We start from the raw sequence: 20,000 nt of genomic DNA, 5'->3' as shown, positions 1-20,000 counted from the left end.
TTTGTAATATTATTTTTTTGGTGTGAATGGAGATTTCTTTTTCAGTGTTTTATCAAGCCTGTGTATCATTTGAGAGTAGTGTGAAGTTACCAATTTTTGACTGGAACTTATTAAAGGATATCTGTCAATTTTGTTTATATCCAATTTTGAAAAAGGTGTACAAATTTCAAAGTACATAATTGATGACTGATAAGTGAACACTTTCTATACCGATTGTTATGCGTGAATGAAAGTGACCCTTTTGATGAAGTAAAGTGTTATACTGATAGAGACTGATCTTGAAAATAAAATGGATTTTTAAAACTTGCCCTTCTTTTATATCCTCGTTTGTATCCCTTACTGATTTATCCTATAAATGAAAGTGGATATGCATAACACCCAAGTAAGATATTTAAGGGGAGCATATGGGTGTGATTTTTGGCAAATATTTTGTGACAAATGACAAAAATAATTTCTTCACTCATCGCATCAAGAATACTGTAAATTATTTCAATGAAATTTAAATGTCTGCATGACTTAAAGCCACTCACGGCGTGGCGTTTTCACTGGGCGGCCATTAACCCACTTACGACGTGGGCATTCCAGCCTTGAATGTCCCAATGCCGGGGCGTTCGAATTATTAGGCCTAAATCAATTGAATGGCTGGCACAATACTGTGCCGCCCGGCCACTGGGCTTTTGAATGCGCGGTACAGTACTGTACCACCCGTCCAGAGAGGGTTGAGAAAAATGTTTTTACAGGTTTTCTGGAGAAGGAATTTTTCTAGTTTAAAACACTATTTCACCTACACTTTTAATGCAATTGTCTACTGCTTAGTATCATTTGAAAGAGCAATAAAAGATGATTTTTTGGCTGGATGATTATTATTACTTTTTTTTTATAATGGAATTATTAAAAGCTGAAAATCGAAAGTGAACATTTCTGTTCCTTTCCTTAGAAACAAAACAAGAAAAAGCAATATCCTCTTGCTGTTTTTCAGACAGGAGAGAGAGAGCTATGGAATTTTTTTCAAAGCAATTGATTGAAAATTATAGGCTCCATTAAATTTCAAAACTTTTCACTTTTTTCAAAGTAAATCACACAAAAAAGCTATGAACCAAACTTCACGAAATTCACATGATATAAGTATTCACATACAAATAGCATATAAAAATTCAAGGCTAAAGCTCTTCAGAAAAAAATACCTGTAACTCCAAACACTTCTCTTGAATTCTTGAAGTTGTTCAATCTTTCTGTAAAAGAGGTAATTGCGACAATAAAGAATAGCACATACAGTATTCTGCTCTATTTGTAGCCGAGACATCATGTTAATATTCTTATTGAAGACTATGATTGTATACTAATGTCAGATATGATATACACCAACTGTTGTATGATTGAGTCCCAGGGCTAAAGATGGCAAAATTCTTGGCAAAAATTTTACCCTTATTTCAATCTAGTATGTTGTTATTATATTACTCTTCATAGTACTTTTCTCTTTCCTGTGAGCACATGTGGCTTTGCCTTGCTTAGTTATGTGAGATAGATTGCATAAACAACAGCAAAATTTGTTTTACATGCAAGTTGTCCCATTCCTTTAATACAATTTTTATGTTCTTTCATTATTTCTATTTTTTCCCCCTTTTCTGTACACATAGAGCTCTGAACTTTCTCTTCCTTTAGGGTTGAAGTAAGAATTTGTTATTGTGTTCATGATAACTTCTCGTTAGTAAATTATTGTGGACGTGATAATAACCCACAAGACACAGACAAGTGGTGACCTCTTTAGATTCTGTCATTGGATATGCTTTGAATGCCATCAGGATGAACAGTAGATTGAAATTGGTCATAATTCCATATCTAGAATTGAAGTTTCTGAAATGATATTGCAGGAATAAATTCAAACCGTAGATTATGGAGTATTTGAGTGAACCATATTGAACAAGAGCAAACAAATGGACAAGCAGAGGCTCCTTTCTTTGATGTGATCAATCTGCAGCATCCTTTAGTCTGACCATCACTTCCTTCGCTTCTCTCACTTCTCTGAGATGACTGAGCAGGATCGGTGTTGTTTTGCCGAGCAGATAAGAAACCACGTAAAGTCTTTCAGGCTAATTCTAGTTGGACACCAATTAATTCCGGTGATCCTTCATATTTCTGTGAAACAAGGTCATACAAATGCAGGTCAATATTTTCTTTATATTGCTATTTAATGTTCAGTTCTCTCTGCCGAACAGCAAGATTGGGTTTGTCAGTGTTCTTTCAACAATCTATCCATCTTTCCCTAGACGCCAGGAAAACCGAATGTTCTGTTTGAAAGATTCCGTAACACTTTAGGCAAGGTCTAGACCAATGGTTCTTAAACTGGGGTCATGAGTGAATCCGTAGGAGGGTGCAAATCCAGAGGAAATAATCAGAATTTTTCTGTACTTGAAATTCTTAATAAATGTTGTGTTTAAGAGTGTTACTTCTACAGTTGTTCAATAAAGATAACTAAATCACCTATTTTTTCCCTTTCCCTTTCAATTAGAAAGGAATGAATTATTCCCTAGATGTAAGGGGGCCCATGGAGGTAAGGAGCCAGCTACCAGAGGGGCCCTCACCTGGTGGTAAAAAGTACAAGAATCACTTGTCAAGGTAATGGTCACCTTTGTCAAGATGTCACAACTTTCAAAAACTTGTGTATTTTCACGTCAAGCTCAGATTAAATGGAGCGCCCTACCCAATGGCTGAATTTTGTTATGATACAAGAGAACTTTACTCCTCGTGGTTTTACCTTCAGGCTCACTCACTCAGTACCTCAAATGCTTCAGCCAAAATTTCCAGCGACTTAGCGAGGACAACTCATTAACGAGAGCCAAGTTGGCAATTTGGAATGAAATATAAAATAAGTCTGATATCCCTTACTACTTTCGATACTTTCTGTGTTTGAATAAAGATTGGATAGTAGGAAGTCTCTGCTGCGATCTCCCTGAATCTTACCCCCCCCCCCCCTAAAGATGACAGAAAAGTGTCAGTATATATATTTATATATGTACACACACCAAAAAAATAAAAAATAAAAAATAAAACACGAATATACCGAAGGCTTTTTCACTATATCGCTTCCTCAGGGTATGATAGGCAAAAGATACAGAGTGGGATGTATATGTTACAGATATCAGGCCACATCAGTGATTAGACGCACAAACGTACCCATCAGTGAAGCCATCGAAGCTGCTAGACAACGACGGAAGGACTAGATGAGGACCAAGTCCCTCTGCCGAGGGATAACTGCGTCACTCTCATCCACCTGTGTGTGGAGTCCAGCCCGTTCGAGCTCTATGGCAGTGAACATTAACAAATTCAAGGACTTGCGATGGTTCATCCGCTCTCAGAGGTCCTTGACCAGCTCTTCATGAAGACGCTTGAAGTTGATCGTTACCGACAAGTCGTGGGTAATAAAGTAGTGTGGACGACGTCCTCGCCGCTGTACCTACGAGGACGAACCTCCAGGACCTCTGTAGAAGGTTGAACATGATGCACCCCACTATAACTACTCCAAAGAAGAGGTACGAGAGGACCAGCTTCCGTTCCTTGACTCCAGGATACACAGGTGACCCGACGGCCCAGTGTTTCCGTGTATAGAAAACCCACTAATAAAGACGCCCTTATCACACAATCATAATCGCTACCAAATCGGAAAAAAGATAGGCGTCGTTAGACAATACAGTCCAGTGTCCTGAAGGTCCCATGGCCAGGTGTACAGTCCACCTTGCGGCGGATGTGACAAGGTATACATGGGCGAAACAGGACGTGGACTCCATGAGCACCGCCGCGCTCTCCGGCGACCCGACCTCAGGGGCGCCTCCGCTGCTCCCTGAGGAAGCAATAGAGCGAAAAGGCCTTCGACAAATCCGTGTGTTATCCTGTTTCCCCTCGTTGTTTTGTTTTCATCTTGTTCGCCCTGAATGCATCACATGTATTTATGTGTATACACACACGCGCGCGCACACACACGCACACACACACACACACACACACACACACACACACACACACACACACACACACACACACACACACACACACAAACACACATGTATACTTACACTTATATCTTGGACCACCTGCACTCTAGGGTTCCCTTGAGCAAGGAGAGCTCCCTCCAAGCTCCCTGTGCCGGGGATGCGACGAAGCCGTTGACAACAGAACAATGGATATCTGCTAAAAATGTCTTCAGTGCAACTGATCCATACGGATTACATAGATATATATGTCTAGCGGAAGTTCAGTACTAGTGATAATCCTCCTTATATGGAGCTGTGAGCAAAGAAAGAACCTTGGGGTCTCAATTTTTCTTTTTCTCTTACTCGGGACCAAGACTTACAAATGAAAAATAAGTTTTACTTCTATCTACATCCCAAAAATGAATCCACAAACCTCAATAAGTGAGAGACCGGGTTTCTCAATGGTTCCTTGGCATACGGTTGATTATTGCTTGCTTGCATGTGGTGGGATAGTGAGAAACTTTTTGGGGACGTGTTTTTATTATATCCTACGTGGTATACATCTAAGTCATTTAAGTTCTGGCGTGAGTTTTGACATAACTATTCTTAAGGGAAGATTTTTGGTTGGAAATATTAAAGGATGATATATCTTTTTTATACGTGTCATTCATATACTTAATTTTATACGATCATGTGCATGATAATTTAGTGTAAGGTCAGTCCTTTAAAAGAAAAAAATATGTTTATACTTTTCTTTTATTACGCCTGCGCTCCCTCTTAATTTAAGATAGTAAAGGACTTAAACCATTGATTCAGAACTATTGTAGAAAAGGACACATGAAGAAATTAAAGCCAACATTACGTGACTCGCGAGTTCATGTGGCTTAAGGCTTGTGCGACTCTCACTCTGAATGCCATGAAGTCTTAGAGTCTTGGAGAAACAAGTGATAACACTTTTATATCACGAGAGTATAAAACCTTCTAATCACTGAGAGGAAACATCTTAGCATATGTTTATTTTTTTATGAAATGTGTTTTCCAGGACGATTGGCAGACTTCGCAAGGTTTACATCGAAATTTGTGGAAAAGAAATGGATAAAGAAAACATACCATAACGATTTTTTTTATCCTCCATTGCTGACGGATGAGAAATAACAGAACTCAGAAGTTACGTCTTTTTTTTTTTTTTTTTTTTTTGAAGTACCATGCATATGATGGGACTTGCAGAACAATAACTTTGTGCTAATATTCGTACTGGTTCTGCAAAAGTATAACGATATTTGCTAATATATTTATATACATATATATATGTATATATATATATATATATATATATATATATATATATATATATATATATATATATCTTTGTATCCATGTTGTATGATCTACATAAGCTTTAAAAGCTTTATTTTTTCGTCCAAATACCAACTGTACAGAGTGATCCTTTCGTGGCTGAACACTTGAAGGCTGTAACACAACATGAACAACTAAGCTTATTTCCCATGCGTCTCTTGAAGTTTAATAATAGCTCATTACGCCAACGTCTTTGCCTAAGCTGATACCAAAAGCACAACATTACGAAAAGGTTATTATTAGTATCCATTAATCCACGTACTTTCCCCTAGAACACCAACACCGCGATTACTTATTAGCAAACTGCTACTCCCATTCACACATACCCGACTTCATCTCTGGTCCCGCTTCTGATTGATATCATTCTGTTGTAGAAGATGGGTCAACGTAACTCTCTTTTCCATAGAATGTGGTGTTCGTTGTTCTTTCCTGTCCTTCACTTTCTTTTTCATTTTCCATGAGGTATAACCAGCAGTTTGCCTCTTTCAGGTAACTCTCTCAGGCTCAGTCTCCTAACCTAGAGATGTTTGGTATTATACGTAGAATCAATGATAACCACACTAGGAAAAAATGCTTTATGGTGAAATTAAATACAAAAAAAAAAAAATAATAATAATTTCATACACATTATTTCACTCACTAAAGAAGCATGAGTGAATACGTTTAATGAAACTGTTCATAAAAGGTAGAAAATCCAGATTGTTGCATAGCCTTGAAAAAGCACGAGGAAATTATGTATTTTCAAAATCAAGAAATATAGTATATCCTTTTAAAAAAACTATTGTTCAGCTCGTTCACACTTCAAGTACTTTTCTGACGCGTGAAGTCAGCATAGCCATTCGCTAAACATTATTCTTTCCCGCTTCGCCCTTGTGTGGCTTCGCTTCTTTTCTACTGCGGACCGTCTTCTGAGGAACTCTTTATTTATGCCTTTTCTGCTCCACTAATGGACACATTACATAGAATCAACCAATAAATATTGCGTTTATATTTTCTACATATTATCACGCCGTGCAGCATCTTGGGCGTAGCCGAATTAAGGTCGAATGTGCCCGAAGCACAACCCAACAATGATGTCCCTTCGGTCCTTCCAGTGGCGTCCCCTTGGCTATCTAACGGTGCCCCTTGGCTCTTACGATGATGCCCTTCGCGCCTTGCAATAGTGCCCCTGCGCCCCTTCTATCCATGCCCCTGCGCCCCTTCTATCCATGCCCCTGCGCCCCTTCTATCCATGCCCCTGCGCCCCTTCTATCCATGCCCCTGCGCCCCTTCTATCCATGCCTCTGCGCCCCTTCTATCCATGCCCCTGCGCCCCTTCTATCCATGCCCCTGCGCCCCTTCTATCCATGCCCCTGCGCCCCTTCTATCCATGCCCCTGCGCCCCTTCTATCCATGCCCCTGTGACCCTTCTATCTATGCCCCTGTGACCCTTCTATCCATGCCCCTGCGCCCCTTCTATCCATGCCCCTGCGCCCCTTCTATCCATGCCCCTGTGACCCTTCTATCCATGCCCCTGTGACCCTTCTATCCATGCCCCTGCGCCCCTTCTATCCATGCCCCTGTGACCCTTCTATCCATGCCCCTGTGACCCTTCTATCCATGCCCCTGCGCCCCTTCTATCCATGCCCCTGTGACCCTTCTATCCATGCCCCTGCGCCCCTTCTATCCATGCCCCTGCGCCCCTTCTATCCATGCCCCTGTGACCCTTCTATCCATGCCCCTGCGCCCCTTCTATCCATGCCCCTGTGACCCTTCTATCCATGCCCCTGTGACCCTTCTATCCATGCCCCTGCGCCCCTTCTATCCATGCCCCTGTGACCCTTCTATCCATGCCCCTGCGCCCCTTCTATCCATGCCCCTGCGCCCCTTCTATCCATGCCCCTGCGCCCCTTCTATCCATGCCCCTGTGACCCTTCTATCCATGCCCCTGCGCCCCTTCTACCCATGCCCCTGTGACCCTTCTATCCATGCCCCTGCGCCCCTTCTATCCATGCCCCTGCGCCCCTTCTATCCATGCCCCTGTGACCCTTCTATCTATGCCCCTGTGACCCTTCTATCCATGCCCCTGCGCCCCTTCTACCCATGTCCCTGTGACCCTTCTATCCATGCCCCTGTGACCCTTCTATCCATGCCCCTGTGACCCTTCTATCCATGCCCCTGCGCCCCTTCTATCCATGCCCCTGCGCCCCTTCTATCCATGCCCCTGCGCCCCTTCTATCCATGCCCCTGTGACCCTTCCAGTGGCCTTGGGCATTTCAACGGTGCTCCTCGGGACCTTCCAGTGATGCATCTTTGAATGGTTTCCTCCTTGGTTCTGCCATGTACTGAAGAATATTTGAAGGCATTATACAATGCTATTTTGTATAAATAAAAGTGGCCAATTCTCTTTCAAAGAGTTTTTACATTGTTGAAAAGGCGTCACTTTTGAAGGAGTTCATTGAGATTCGACAGCTGCGGCTATGGTACCTGGTGCTCTCGCTCCACATTTTGAACCACGTAAAAGTGGAGGCTTGCTGTAACTTCCATGCTTCAGTGAAAATGAAACCATGAAAAGCAATAAACACGCACACACACACTCACGCACACACACACACACACACACACACACACTCACGCACACACACACACACACACACACACACACACACACACACACACACACACACACACACACACACACACACACACACACACACACACACACACACACACACACACACACACACACACACACACACACACACACTCACGCACACACACACACACACACACACACACACTCACGCACACACACACACACACTCACGCACACACTCACGCACGCACACACACACACTCACGCACACACACACACACACACACACACACAGTAAATAAGAGAATTTAACCAAATTTCCCAGAGCCCTTCCTCCTGTTCCTTATCTGAGGCGCGTACATAGGGAGATAAGTGACACGTGTCTGGGCCGAGTTCTTCCTTTGAATTGACGCATATTGAATGAAGGTGTCAAAAGACATGACATTTTTTACGGACTTCATTGTGAGCAATATGTCCCTCTTTAAAACGATATGGTAACAAAGATAAAGAACGAATATGAAAGTTATGCACATCAAAATTCTCGCGGTTCGTAAACTCCATTAATGTATAATATGATAATCAAACACAAATGTTTCAGAAGAAAACATGTATTTTCTTTGATCCTTTTGTCTGTCAAATAATTCATTTCTTTGCGACATAACCAATGAAAAGATAAAATTTGAAAATTCTGGCAGACTCGAATTTGGTGACAGGCAACAAACGCAGCCGAAGGAAAAGAAGATCCATATACACCTATGAAGAATTTCTCCATACAAGAGGTATCTCTGTAATGAGAATAATGCCACTAATAAGAATGGCAGTAAGGGCTGGTCCAGACTCGAACTCGGCGTGGCCAACGGAGGCGCTCGAGTCAGCTGATTGGGCAGACGACAGGCAGCCCCCGACGAAGCAACACCATGGCCGCCACGCTCCGTCAGACGCCCCTCACCTGCAGCGGCCACACACGACCCGTGGTTCATCTGGCCTTCTCGAAACTCTGCACGGATGGCTATTTCCTCATCTCCGCCTCGAAAGGTGGGTGTTTGCAGAGCCCTCGGAGGGGATTTTGCTCTGTTTCGACGGGGAAATGTTAGTCGCTGCTCCTAGAGGTTCGGCTTCTCAACTCTCTCTTTTCTCACTCTCTCTCTCGCTCTCTCTCTCGCTCTCAAGTTCGAGAAATAAAACTTTCACTCAACCTTGATTCTTGTTTCCATGGTCTCCACAAAGACTGGCTCTTGGCGAGGAGACTAACTCTTCCCTAGAACTTTGAGCAATTAACACATAGATATATAGATATATATAAACTGACAATACTTTCTCGTCTGTTTACCATATGCAATGCGTTTGTAGCGTCTTGTCAAGGGGAAAGCATGGTCCAAATTCCCTCTTTCCTTCTCTTGTTGAGTTCGGGAGCTGCCTTCCTTCTCCTCTAAGAGGGTTTCTTAAGACTTGAGCAATTCTGAAAGGAAAATGTTTTTGTTTACGTTGACTCTGTGTGTTAATTCATATGGCCTTCTCGAATATGTTCTTCTGGTGTTCCCGAAGTCATTTTGGAATTGAGGGGAGAAAGGGTTTGTGGAGCTTTGTTCGTCTTTGTTTATATAGAAAAGGAACATATCTTAATGTACATGATGAGTGAAGAGAAAGGAAGTGATTTCCGAATGTCAAAACTTACCTTGTAAGGCTTTAAGTATGTAATTACTAACACACTATATAGTTTTATCATAGATGATAAAATTAATTATTAGAAATATACATATTTTATCAATTGCCTTTGACATATGGTATGAAACAGAAAGAAAAATACACAGTGCCTTTTGGACAAGATTAGAATGATGGATTTTGATATGATTATAAAATTAATTTAGACAATATGATTATAGAATTCAGTACTAGAATATGATTCAGAATGTATGAATATTAATTTTGATGTTTGAATATGATCCAGATTCTGGTGATCTCTAAAGTCATTTTGATTCAATGATATTTATGTTATCTTCCCAACATCTAATCTTTTCTGGTCTAAAATCTGCCACCTTTTATTGTAAGAAGTAAGGTGAAGATCCTTCCTATTTCATTAATATTGTTGAGCCCAAGCACTTCCCGGTATGGTGTCCCTCACCATTTATTTATTTGGTCACTTCTTATTTTCATTCTTCGACAACAATGTCATTTGAAGGAATGTGTTAGAGATCGGCAATTTGTCACTTCCATTTACTGTTCACTTTGTAGTTGATGTACTTTCCTAACTATAATTATGGGCAATTTGATTGCTTTAACAATATATTCCCAAAAATTTATTGTAGAATCCATGAAACTCCAAGTTAAAAAAGCGATCGTATTGTGTATAGATTCAGCAGTTTTCTAATATCAATGGCCTTTCCAGATGGCAAGCCTATGCTCCGGCAGGGAAACACTGGAGACTGGATTGGAACCTTTGAGGGGCACAAAGGGGCCGTGTGGGGGGTGGCCCTCAACAACGACGCTTCCCGTGCAGCCACAGCAGCTGCAGACTTCTCTGCGAAGGTGAGGATGGGATGATGCAGCTTCTCTTCTGCTTTTTGTTGGGTGGAAGAAATCTTTTAACTCCAGCTGAGTTTTTGTTTACTATTTTCACTTCATACAGTGTTTTCTCCTGTACATTCACATTTCTCCTGTGCTCCCTCCCTTGCTCCATCCCTCCTGCTCTCCGTGCTCTAACCTGATTACTAATGACAGCATATCATTTCAGGTGTGGGATGCTGTTGCCGGGGAGGAGCTGCACACGTTCTCTCACTCCCACATCGTTAAGACTGTCGACTTCTCCCCCGACTCCACTGAGCTCCTCACCGGGTCCAACGAGAAGCTCCTCAAGATCTTCGACTTGGGAAAGCCGGAAGCTGGTACGAGGCTAATGTGTTTGATCTCTGTTTTTGGTTGTGACTTATATCTTGTCTAAAGAGTGCTTATAGTGCAAGTTGAAGATTTGTTTCTTTATCAGAAGATTTTATCAAAGGATTCAGGTAATAGAGAGAGAATGTCGTGACTGATGCGTGGATTTTTTTTCCATTGGAGTTAGGACTCGGGAATAAAGTTGAATAAAATTGAAGCTCCTTCACCTTAGGGCCTGTGCTTTATGCAAAATACTACTTTTTTCAGAGCCTCAGGTGTTTTCGGGGCACACTGGTGGCCTGAAGCATGTTCTCTTCATGAAGGATGGGAAGCAGATGCTGAGTTGTGCTGAGGACAAGACAATCCGCGTTTGGGACAAGGCATCTGGGAAGGTGCGTTAGATTCAACACGGTCTTTTTGTTGCTCTCTTCATACTTTTTTCCTTTTTTTCTGTGTTTATTGATTTATGTCTGTCTATTAGTCTACTTGTCTGTCTGTATAATATGTATTTTTTATTTTTTTATATTCAAGCATCTTGATATAATTTGCATCTGTCATGACTGACAGATGTGTCAGTCATGGATATTTAAATACAGAAATAAATGTTGCATAGATATAGATAAAAAAAGATAGTATAGAAAGATGCAGTGTTTGTAGAGTCCCTGAAAACTGTACCTTTTTTATTACTATTTAACAAATCTGCTAAGACTCAAAATAACTGCCCAAGTTAAAGAATGAATAAGTTATCATTCAGACAAAAAAAATTCACTCTATGGAAGTCAAAAAGGCAGAGCATGGATAAGTTTCCTTTAAGAATTACAGCAATAACAATTTATTTATTCTGTTCCATCTCTTTCGCGCAATAGGAAGTACACAAGATGGAAGTGGCACACATCCCGACTAGCATGGAACTATCTCCCGACGGACAGACACTCACAGTCACATACGGCTCGAAAGTTGCCTTCCTCAATCCTGAGACGTAAGTGGTTTGTCACGGTGAAGTTTTAACCCCTTCGACACGATGACGCGTATACTGCGTCATCGCAGCGCTCGCGTCAAATCCGAGGACGCGCATACTGCGTCATGGCTCAGTTCTGGTGGAATTGCGTTTTCTTTCTTCCGGATACTGTACGAGATCTTTCAGAATAGAGGTCGGATATGATACGATATATTACTTGACTTTCATTATTAATAATTTATTACATAAGAGTGGGATTTGCTTATACCAGGGGAGGCATTGATGGGCCCTGCTGGCAATCATTTTATTATTTATTTATGGAACATTATGTAAAAATATAAAACATATTATGATTAGTTTACCATACTATTTCAATCGTTTTCTTTGGTTATCTGAGTGAGGCCTCCCACCAAGGTCACTCTTTCCATCTTCCTCCCAACCCATGTAAATAACTTGTCACATGCCCATGGGGGAAGAGGTTAACTATGCATATTTTGATATATAACACATGATGATTATGTTGGGGTTTTGGCTATAAACTTGTAGAGGTTTTGTCTTAAAACTTGTCATATTCAGTAGCGACGTTTAAAATTTGGCACGCGCCGGCAGCTCGGATACGGCGCGAGGAGCGTTTTCTACTGCCCGGAGTGAAGGGGTTAAGCTAATTTTATGACTGATATTAATTTTTGTGATATGTTATGTTGAATTGATGATTTTAGTATTGATAACATGATCATGAAATGAAGTTTTAGTAAGATTTTTTTGTTTGTATAAAGAAGGTAATTTTAAGGGAATGATTTTAGGTTATTAACCCACACAGGACGGGTGGTACAGCATGTGTACCGCGCATTCAAAAGCCCAGTTGCCGGGCGGCACAGTATTGTGCCAGCCATTCAATTGATTTAGGCCTAATAATTCGAACGCCCCGGCATTTGGACATTCTAGGCTAGAATTCCCCCGTCGGGAATGGGTTAAAGCTCTCATTACAGCTAATGATTTTTTCTCCTTGCAGCCTAGAGCAGCAGCGAGATGAAGTCACCATCCCCACAGCAGTCTACTCTGCCTCCCTCCACCCCGACCGCTCAGTCTTTATCTGTGGAGGCGAGGACTTCAAGATGTACAAATATGACTACAGCACTAATGTAGAATTAGAATCCTTCAAGGGTCACTTCGGCCCTGTCCATTGTGTGCGGTTCAGCCCCGATGGGGAGCTCTATGCCTCGGGGAGTGAAGACGGCACCCTGCGACTGTGGCAGACGACAGTAGGCAAAACTTACGGACTTTGGAAGTGCGTCGACGCCTCGTCAAACGAAATAATCAATACTCCTGCCAAACCAGAAGCTACTGCTTAAAAGTGTGTCTATTTTTTTTTTCTTCTTCCACAAGTCTTATACTCTAGTATATCCCTGAACCTATCAGAAAATTATTGAATTGAATTAATTTATTATTTAGCTTTAATAAACTTAAATAAGCTGGGAACTTCTCATAAGAACATATATTTTGTGTAAAAGACATAGAGTATGTTTCAGAGATGCAGCTCAAGGAAAGACTCAAGTATTAGTTTCAGAAGGAAGATGAGCAAGTGTTTTTTTTCATGTGCCTTGAATACAGCTGCCAAGGTACATGTCATCCTCGACAAAGGATGTAAAACAGTGTAAGGGGCCGCGTGTGCTCGAGTATCGTCTTTCATCGCTGAATCGGTTGTAATTTTACCTTAGATGGGGAAAAAAACCAAGAAAGCATCAGTTCCAGTGTGCTTTCAAAGCCATAGAACCCAGTATTCTTTCTTTTTGTATCTTGCCTCCTGTATTAGGTTTTATTGTAATTAGTCAATAGTACTTTGAATGTTCTGAAGTGTTACACACACTCCTGGTGCCTTAGTAACACTTGTTAAGGTCATGCCTTTTTATAGTTGAAGAAGATATGTCTCTTTAAGAATGTGAGTCCTCCTGTAATTTTGTTTTTCATTTGTACTGATAATGTGTTTTACAGATACCTATTACTTTATACCTTAACACAATAATTTTGTATTATAGTAAAGTGTACTTTTGCCATATCAGTGGTGTTGGGTTAGATGTAATGTGGAAAACCTTGAAGTAGGAAAACCCTTCTATCTTTATTTTGTAAGTGAATCTCAAAAGTCTTCAAGAAAAATAAAAGAAGTAAAAAAAAAGACATTCCTATGGCCATGGTTGTACTTTTCAGTTTCTTTGTATCTCGGAGGATGCAAGCTCCCATTCTCTGCACTGACAGCAAGAATCAGACATGCTTATCTTTATTATCATTATATGGTTATTAGTAGTGTTTTTATTCGTATTGTAATTCATATCTATTTATATGTTTACATTTTTAATATTGAAGAAAAAAAATCTCATTCTCTCTCTCTCCCTAGCATTTATGATTCCAAAACAAATTTTTTTTTTTCTTTTAAACTGGGAGGGAGGGAGACAGCATAGTACATCAGACAGAAGTATCTGGATTTTTATCTTGAGATTATCTGGCAGTGGAAGAGTGGGGGACAGGTCAGCAGGTCTCAAGGAAAGAGAGAAAGAGACCGTGAAAGGGAACAGGTGGCGTGGTTAATGTGAGAAGGAAGTAAGCCCCTGGATCATGTCCTGTGTACCTTGCTTATGTAAAAGAGGAGTGATGAGTAAACATTAAATTTGTTATAATGGCAGTGTTATTTGGACCTTTGCCTTTTACTGAGGGATGGTGGATGAATGGTTGAGAATGCCGTGTTCTGCAAGAAACCATTTTGTAGCATAAAATGGGAATTTCTTAAAATGAGACCATGTCCTTTTTCTCATTTTCAAAAGGATATCTAAATGTTTGGGTGGAGAGGATATAGAGGATTGTATGATCAGATGCCATCAGCGACCATCAACCCACTGCGGACGGGCAGTAGATTTGCTTGCTGTCTCCAGAGCGAGGTAGCTTCACACAACATACCTTGACTTTTCCCACTCTTTCAGTCACTCTTTGTGAAACTAGAGCCATTTTTATGTTTTAATTTTTTGTGAGTTTTTTTGTATTGAGAGACTTGTGTGTGTCATATCACAAGCTCTATCAGTGCTACAATTGACGAAAATTATAACATAGGGTCCATATCAGCTCATTATTTTCTCTATACTCATTGCTATAGAAGTATTGCTGTTTTACGGGAGGGCAAAAAGCAACTTTATATTTTTGTATTCGTGTTCTGTCATGGATGAATATGAAACATATAACCATCTACAATGAAGATAACATGAAGAGGTAGGGAAGAGAACGGAAACCTGAGCTTATGACTGTGAATGCTACAGTAAAAGGCATCCCTACTGGCACAGGGGCACATTATAGACACTGGGTATGGTTTGAGCCACCTTCCTCTTCTAGTTTTGCCTGCATATCCTTCATTGGGGGTACTTTCGAGCAAAAGGTCATCAACTTGCTGTGTGCCATCACTTTCTAAAAAGATAGTACTTGATAGACACTGTGAAGGGGTGCAAGAAGAAAGTGGTGCTCACTATTAACCATAGTTGTATAGACAAAAATAATAATAATCAGTCAATCTGTCTTTTCTCACAGAAATTGACTAAAAACTAAAATAATCCCACCTACTCTCTCCTTTTGCCATCAGTTATAGAGATTTGTCACTGGAATTCAAAACATGAAATGGGAGTAGAACACTTTCTAAATGGAGTTGTGGTTATTTCCCTCTACATATCTACTTATACTTCTAATCATGATTCTGATGAAAATTTTCAGTCAAGATTTTTGTTTAATTAGACTACAATAAGAATGAAGTGAAGGAGGGAGAGATGGAGGGACAAGTATTAGAGGTGAAATTTTAAAAAAATGAGATTCCATCCACATAAATACCTTTATAAATTCAAATATTAAACAAAAGATGAAGTATTTTCATCTACACAACATGCGTACATTAGTATTGAATTCTTGACTTATCAGTTAACAAAAGTGATTCTTCCTAAAAGACTGATTTAATTATTAACCCTTTCCCGACGGGGCACGCGCTAAGTGGAAACCCCTACGCCGGGCCATTGCAATATTGCATTGGAAACGTCACACTGGCATGACGCCCTGGCATCGGGAATTTAGCTGTGTCACAAGGGTGTGACGCACCGTCGTCATAGGGTTAAAAAGAAAGACAGAACATAGTAAAGCAGGTGAATAAATCCATACATACAAAAATCATGCAATCACATTAAAAATCATCTTGATAAATAATATAAATGCAGTGTTCTAATCAAGGTTTGTATCAAGAAAACCACTATATTACTTTTAAAAGAAAGCTAATATATTCTTTTATAACAATATATCTATGCAAGGTAACACTCTACACAGAAAGATAAAACACAAAACTTAAAAAACTTGCACACAGACTGGTACATACAAACACCAAAACTGCTCAGTTCCCTCTCCATGTGGTACTTTATTATAATAGAATTCTATCTTTTAACATTAACTGGAATTCAGTTTACAATTGAATGTTTATCCTTTAGCCAAATAGAAATGGTGGAAAATGAGATGAGGTTACAGTTGTTGTAATGCATATCAATGAATACAAATACAATAGTTACACATTTTAACAATAATATCAATATTTATCAATTTGACTAGAACATCCACAATAAGAATGCCTGAAGCACAGCATTTTTAGATGAAACACAAGATTCCATGGAAGCACCTGACATCTTAGCAAGTGATCGTGCTATTGAAAGTTGAAATGCCAAGATCCAAACACAAAGATATCATTCTGTTATTGTACATTGCCTGGTTAAAAAGGAAAAAAAAAAATCTCTGAATAGTTAATAATGGAGATCCATTCTCTTCTCATATAAAGAAATTAACTTGCCAACTTTGGACTTTGTTTCAATCAGGATGGTTTTTTTTTTCTGGTTAGCAATGGTAATTAAATACAGCCAATATATTTATGGTTAATTTATTTTTTCCTGAAAGGGATAAAAATTAAAAGTCTTTTTCTTTCCTGTTTCTTCTTCTTGTTTTTAACACAAGAAGTAAAATATTCTTTTATACATGCCTAAATAATGGCAATAAATGCAGGTAACTGTTAGACCATAATATAACACATATTTGCCGCGAAGAAAGCATATACACACATCTGCATGTTACGCAGCCTGCTCCTCTGATGGTGGTTTACTGCGCTTCGGAAAAGCCCGGAGGAGATAAGCCGCATTTTCAGGTCCCTCCATAAGTGCCCCATACACCAAGGCAGCACGAGAGGCTGGCGGCCCAGGGGTCTTGAGGGCTCTTGTGAGAACCGCCGACAGAATAAGCTGCATCTGTGCTGGTCGGGCAAGAAAGACGCGGGCTGCACACGTGACCAAATCGGCGTGGGTCGAAGCAGATGCTAATGAAAGGGGAGATATGCTTTCTACAATATCATGAGAAGTGTCTATATAAGTGGCCAATGTTCCTAGTGCATGCAGGACAAGCGTAGGGGCAGCCTCTTGGACAGTACTCCTTGATATCGCTTGAGTTACTGCTGCTATGAGTTCTTTTGGCAGATCTGGCAGTTCTCTCAAGGGTCCAATTTTGTGTCTTTGCTTCATCTTATCTGTGAGTTGATGAAGGTCTCCTCCCTGGGGCTCACTCTTGGCAGCTGAGCCCTCAGGGAGTTCCGCATTGCTGCCGCTTGCTCGGGTCACATTCTCCGTCACTAAATCTGGAGAAATTATAGTCAAAAGGCACTCCAAGGCAGCAACCACAACCCTCTCTGTAGGCACATCAAGAAGGGATTCAAGTGTGGAGAGACACATCTTGTAAGCAACGCTGTTCACCAAAGCCAGCTTTCCCAAGCAACTGATTGCTTCCCGAAAACTCTGGTAATCACTGCAGAATGGCTTCACTTCTTCTATAAGTTGGCACACATTGGATTCTGTGCTAACTTCGGGTAATACTTTAAGCTTCTGTGTTTTGAGGTAGCCCGGATCCTTGGATCTGACCAAGAAATACTTATAATGTGGCCCAAAAACCTCTCTGATATCTCCTAGCGTCTGCAAGAACTCCACCATCAAGAAGGACGTCTCGGGAATGTTTCTGCTAAGGATCTTGCAAATTGGGGTATGGATTAGCTCAAGCATGTCCTTCTTCAAATGTTGATGATCTTTTGTAAGATGAAGGAAAAGCTTCACAGAAGCTATGAGCACGGCTGGGGTTTTGGAGGCTAGTAGCTCATCCAAGGCATTAAGCATGGTAAAAATTTCCTCTTCACTTTTTGGTGTGTATCTGAAAAGGATATGCCAAGAATGATTCTGAAATGTGATTCAGTATCTATAAGCTATTTATTGTATCTATAAAATCCATAATCATATAAAGACATAAAACTGGATCTCAGTGACAAAAGCACAACATAAGGTTTAGAGTTAGTAAAATGGTTGTGCACTAAGATACAATTGGATGAAAACATAATAAGTCAAGAATCTATTTATGCTTGCCTTTGCTACATCCACCTAGTCAACTCTTTCCCCTTGACATAGTCATAATAAACACAGCTAACATTTAGCACAGGACCTTAAAAACTTGATTCTATGTAACCAGTTGCCTGGAGACATGGGTTTCCTTAGATGACCAAATGCAATCACTTCACACAGACACACACACACACACACACACACACACACACACACACACACACACACACACACACACACACACACACACACACACACACACACACACACACACACACACACACACACACACACACACACACACACACACACACACATACACACACAAAAAAAATAATAATAATGTTAAGGTAGTACTACAAGATACAATTATATTACTAGATCCTTTAGAATAAATAGTCTGTAGGTGTTAAAATATAATAAATTATTCATTTGTGTGGTGCATAAAAAGGTATAAATGAGACTAAATAACTTCACAATACCAGAGATGGATTTGATGCATTTCATTCTAAGGACGAGATAATCAAAACGTGTCGGCTCTTATTTATACCTCTTTCTACACATATGCTAAAGCCAACTAACTCACCTGAGCAACAAGGTCAACACGTAAACAGCATTGCAATCAGAGAACTGCATCACTCTCCCTAAAAGGTAGTGGGCAATATTCTTATTGACAACAATACCTCCCTCACTGTGTAGAATACTGTCTAGGGCGAGTATGCAATTAGTTATGACTATCGGGTCTGAATCTCTTATCCCTTCGTACAAGGCGGTAACTAATCCACACTCCAGCACAACTTCTGGAGCATGGCTGTAAAGTCTCATACAAGCCACAGCTCCAGCTCTGCGTACCTGGAAATTAATGAAAGGTTTTAGCGATGAATTCATAATTTCTGTGTTTAAGGTATTCATAACAGCATTTTAGCTAAAAGCAGATCATAATACACATTGCATTAGGATCATAGTTTTTTTTTCTGCAATCATGGAGATATCACAAAAATGGTAAACATTTGCCTAGATCTAGTGAAAATATATCCTCTCTCACTGTAAATAAATGAAAAAAGAAAAGAAAAGAAAAAAAGAAAAAAAAAAAAAAGAAACTCTTTTATGAACAACTTACAAAATAAATAAAAGGAAAAATTCCTTTCAAGAAAAGAGATACAGTTTCTCACCATAGCTGCTTGGTCTGACAAGGCAGTTGTAATGGCCCTGACAGAGCTCTCTTCAATGCCAGGCAGTGCGGCCAAGGCAGAGATGCTAGCACTTCGCACTGTTGGGTTGGCATCGGAAGTATCCTTAAGGAGCAGGTTTGCCGTCAAGAGAGCCAAGTCAGCATTTTTCGAACACCTTTGAGGTAGGGATTTAATCATTATGATTTCAGTTTTACAGAAAAAAAAAAAAAAAAAAAAAAGCAAATTGCTAAAACTATACAGTATACCTACTTACTTTGTGAATTTTAGTTTGTGGCCCAGCTAGTTTGCATGCTTTCCTAGGAAAATAATCCTTAAAAAACATGTGATGCATATAAATTATGTCTCTTATATGTGAATTGGTTGTGGGGAAGTAGTGCAAAAATAGCACATTTTTACTCCCATCCCATATACTACACATGTACCCCTGTCTGCGTCCAGTCATCTCCAAAGAGCGAGAAATATTTGTTTATAATCCTGCCTAGAGTTCAATGTGTGTGTGTCCTGTGTGTATGTGCATGTGTGTGTGTGTGTGTGTGTGTGTGTGTGTGTGTGTGTGTGTGTGTGTGTGTGTGTGTGTGTGTGTGTGTGTGTGTGTGTGTGTGTGTGTGTGTGTGTGTGTGTGTGTGTGTGTGTGTGTGTGTGTGC

General features: G+C 40.2%; 3 protein-coding genes across 4 annotated transcripts in view; 2 read left to right on the top strand and 1 right to left on the bottom strand.

Annotated features, from left to right (window-relative positions):
* Window positions 1-303, top strand: part of RnpS1 (RNA-binding protein S1) — a gene marked incomplete at its 5' end in the record, with an annotated part of 12,364 nt that extends 12,061 nt beyond the window's left edge. Inside the window, one exon of the mRNA XM_086550014.1 lies at window positions 1-303. This exon is cut by the window's left edge and continues 517 nt beyond it.
* An 8,470-nt stretch (window positions 304-8,773) lies between these two features.
* wmd (serine-threonine kinase receptor-associated protein wmd) lies at window positions 8,774-14,400 on the top strand. Of its 2 annotated transcripts, XM_086550012.1 has the most exons (7): window positions 8,774-8,934; window positions 10,286-10,425; window positions 10,631-10,781; window positions 11,038-11,162; window positions 11,637-11,749; window positions 12,741-13,082; window positions 13,258-13,397. In XM_086550012.1, exons 1-6 carry the CDS (start codon window positions 8,817-8,819, stop codon window positions 13,078-13,080), a joined length of 987 nt encoding a protein of 328 aa, XP_086406138.1. In that variant the 5' UTR covers window positions 8,774-8,816; the 3' UTR covers window positions 13,081-13,082; window positions 13,258-13,397. The 2 variants fall into 2 exon arrangements, with proteins under 2 accessions (XP_086406138.1, XP_042859811.2); XM_043003877.2 differs by having other exon boundaries at window positions 12,741-14,400.
* A 1,166-nt stretch (window positions 14,401-15,566) lies between these two features.
* The window catches only part of LOC122245847 (AP-4 complex subunit beta-1), a 5,552-nt gene continuing 1,118 nt past the window's right edge, over window positions 15,567-20,000 (bottom strand). Inside the window, exons 3-5 of the mRNA XM_043003876.2 lie at window positions 19,335-19,509; window positions 18,749-19,014; window positions 15,567-17,977 (exon numbers count right to left, since the gene is read on the bottom strand). Of these exons, the coding sequence (XP_042859810.2) occupies window positions 16,858-17,977; window positions 18,749-19,014; window positions 19,335-19,509 (1,561 nt within the window). The 3' untranslated portion in view covers window positions 15,567-16,857. The remainder of the gene's footprint in view (window positions 17,978-18,748; window positions 19,015-19,334; window positions 19,510-20,000) is intronic.

Source organism: Penaeus japonicus, unplaced genomic scaffold (assembly GCF_977035675.1).
Source record: "Penaeus japonicus unplaced genomic scaffold, GWHDUDI00000001_assembly GWHDUDI00000023, whole genome shotgun sequence".
NCBI classification, from domain to species: Eukaryota; Metazoa; Arthropoda; class Malacostraca; order Decapoda; family Penaeidae; genus Penaeus; species Penaeus japonicus.
This window is presented reverse-complemented; position numbering and strand designations above follow the sequence as displayed.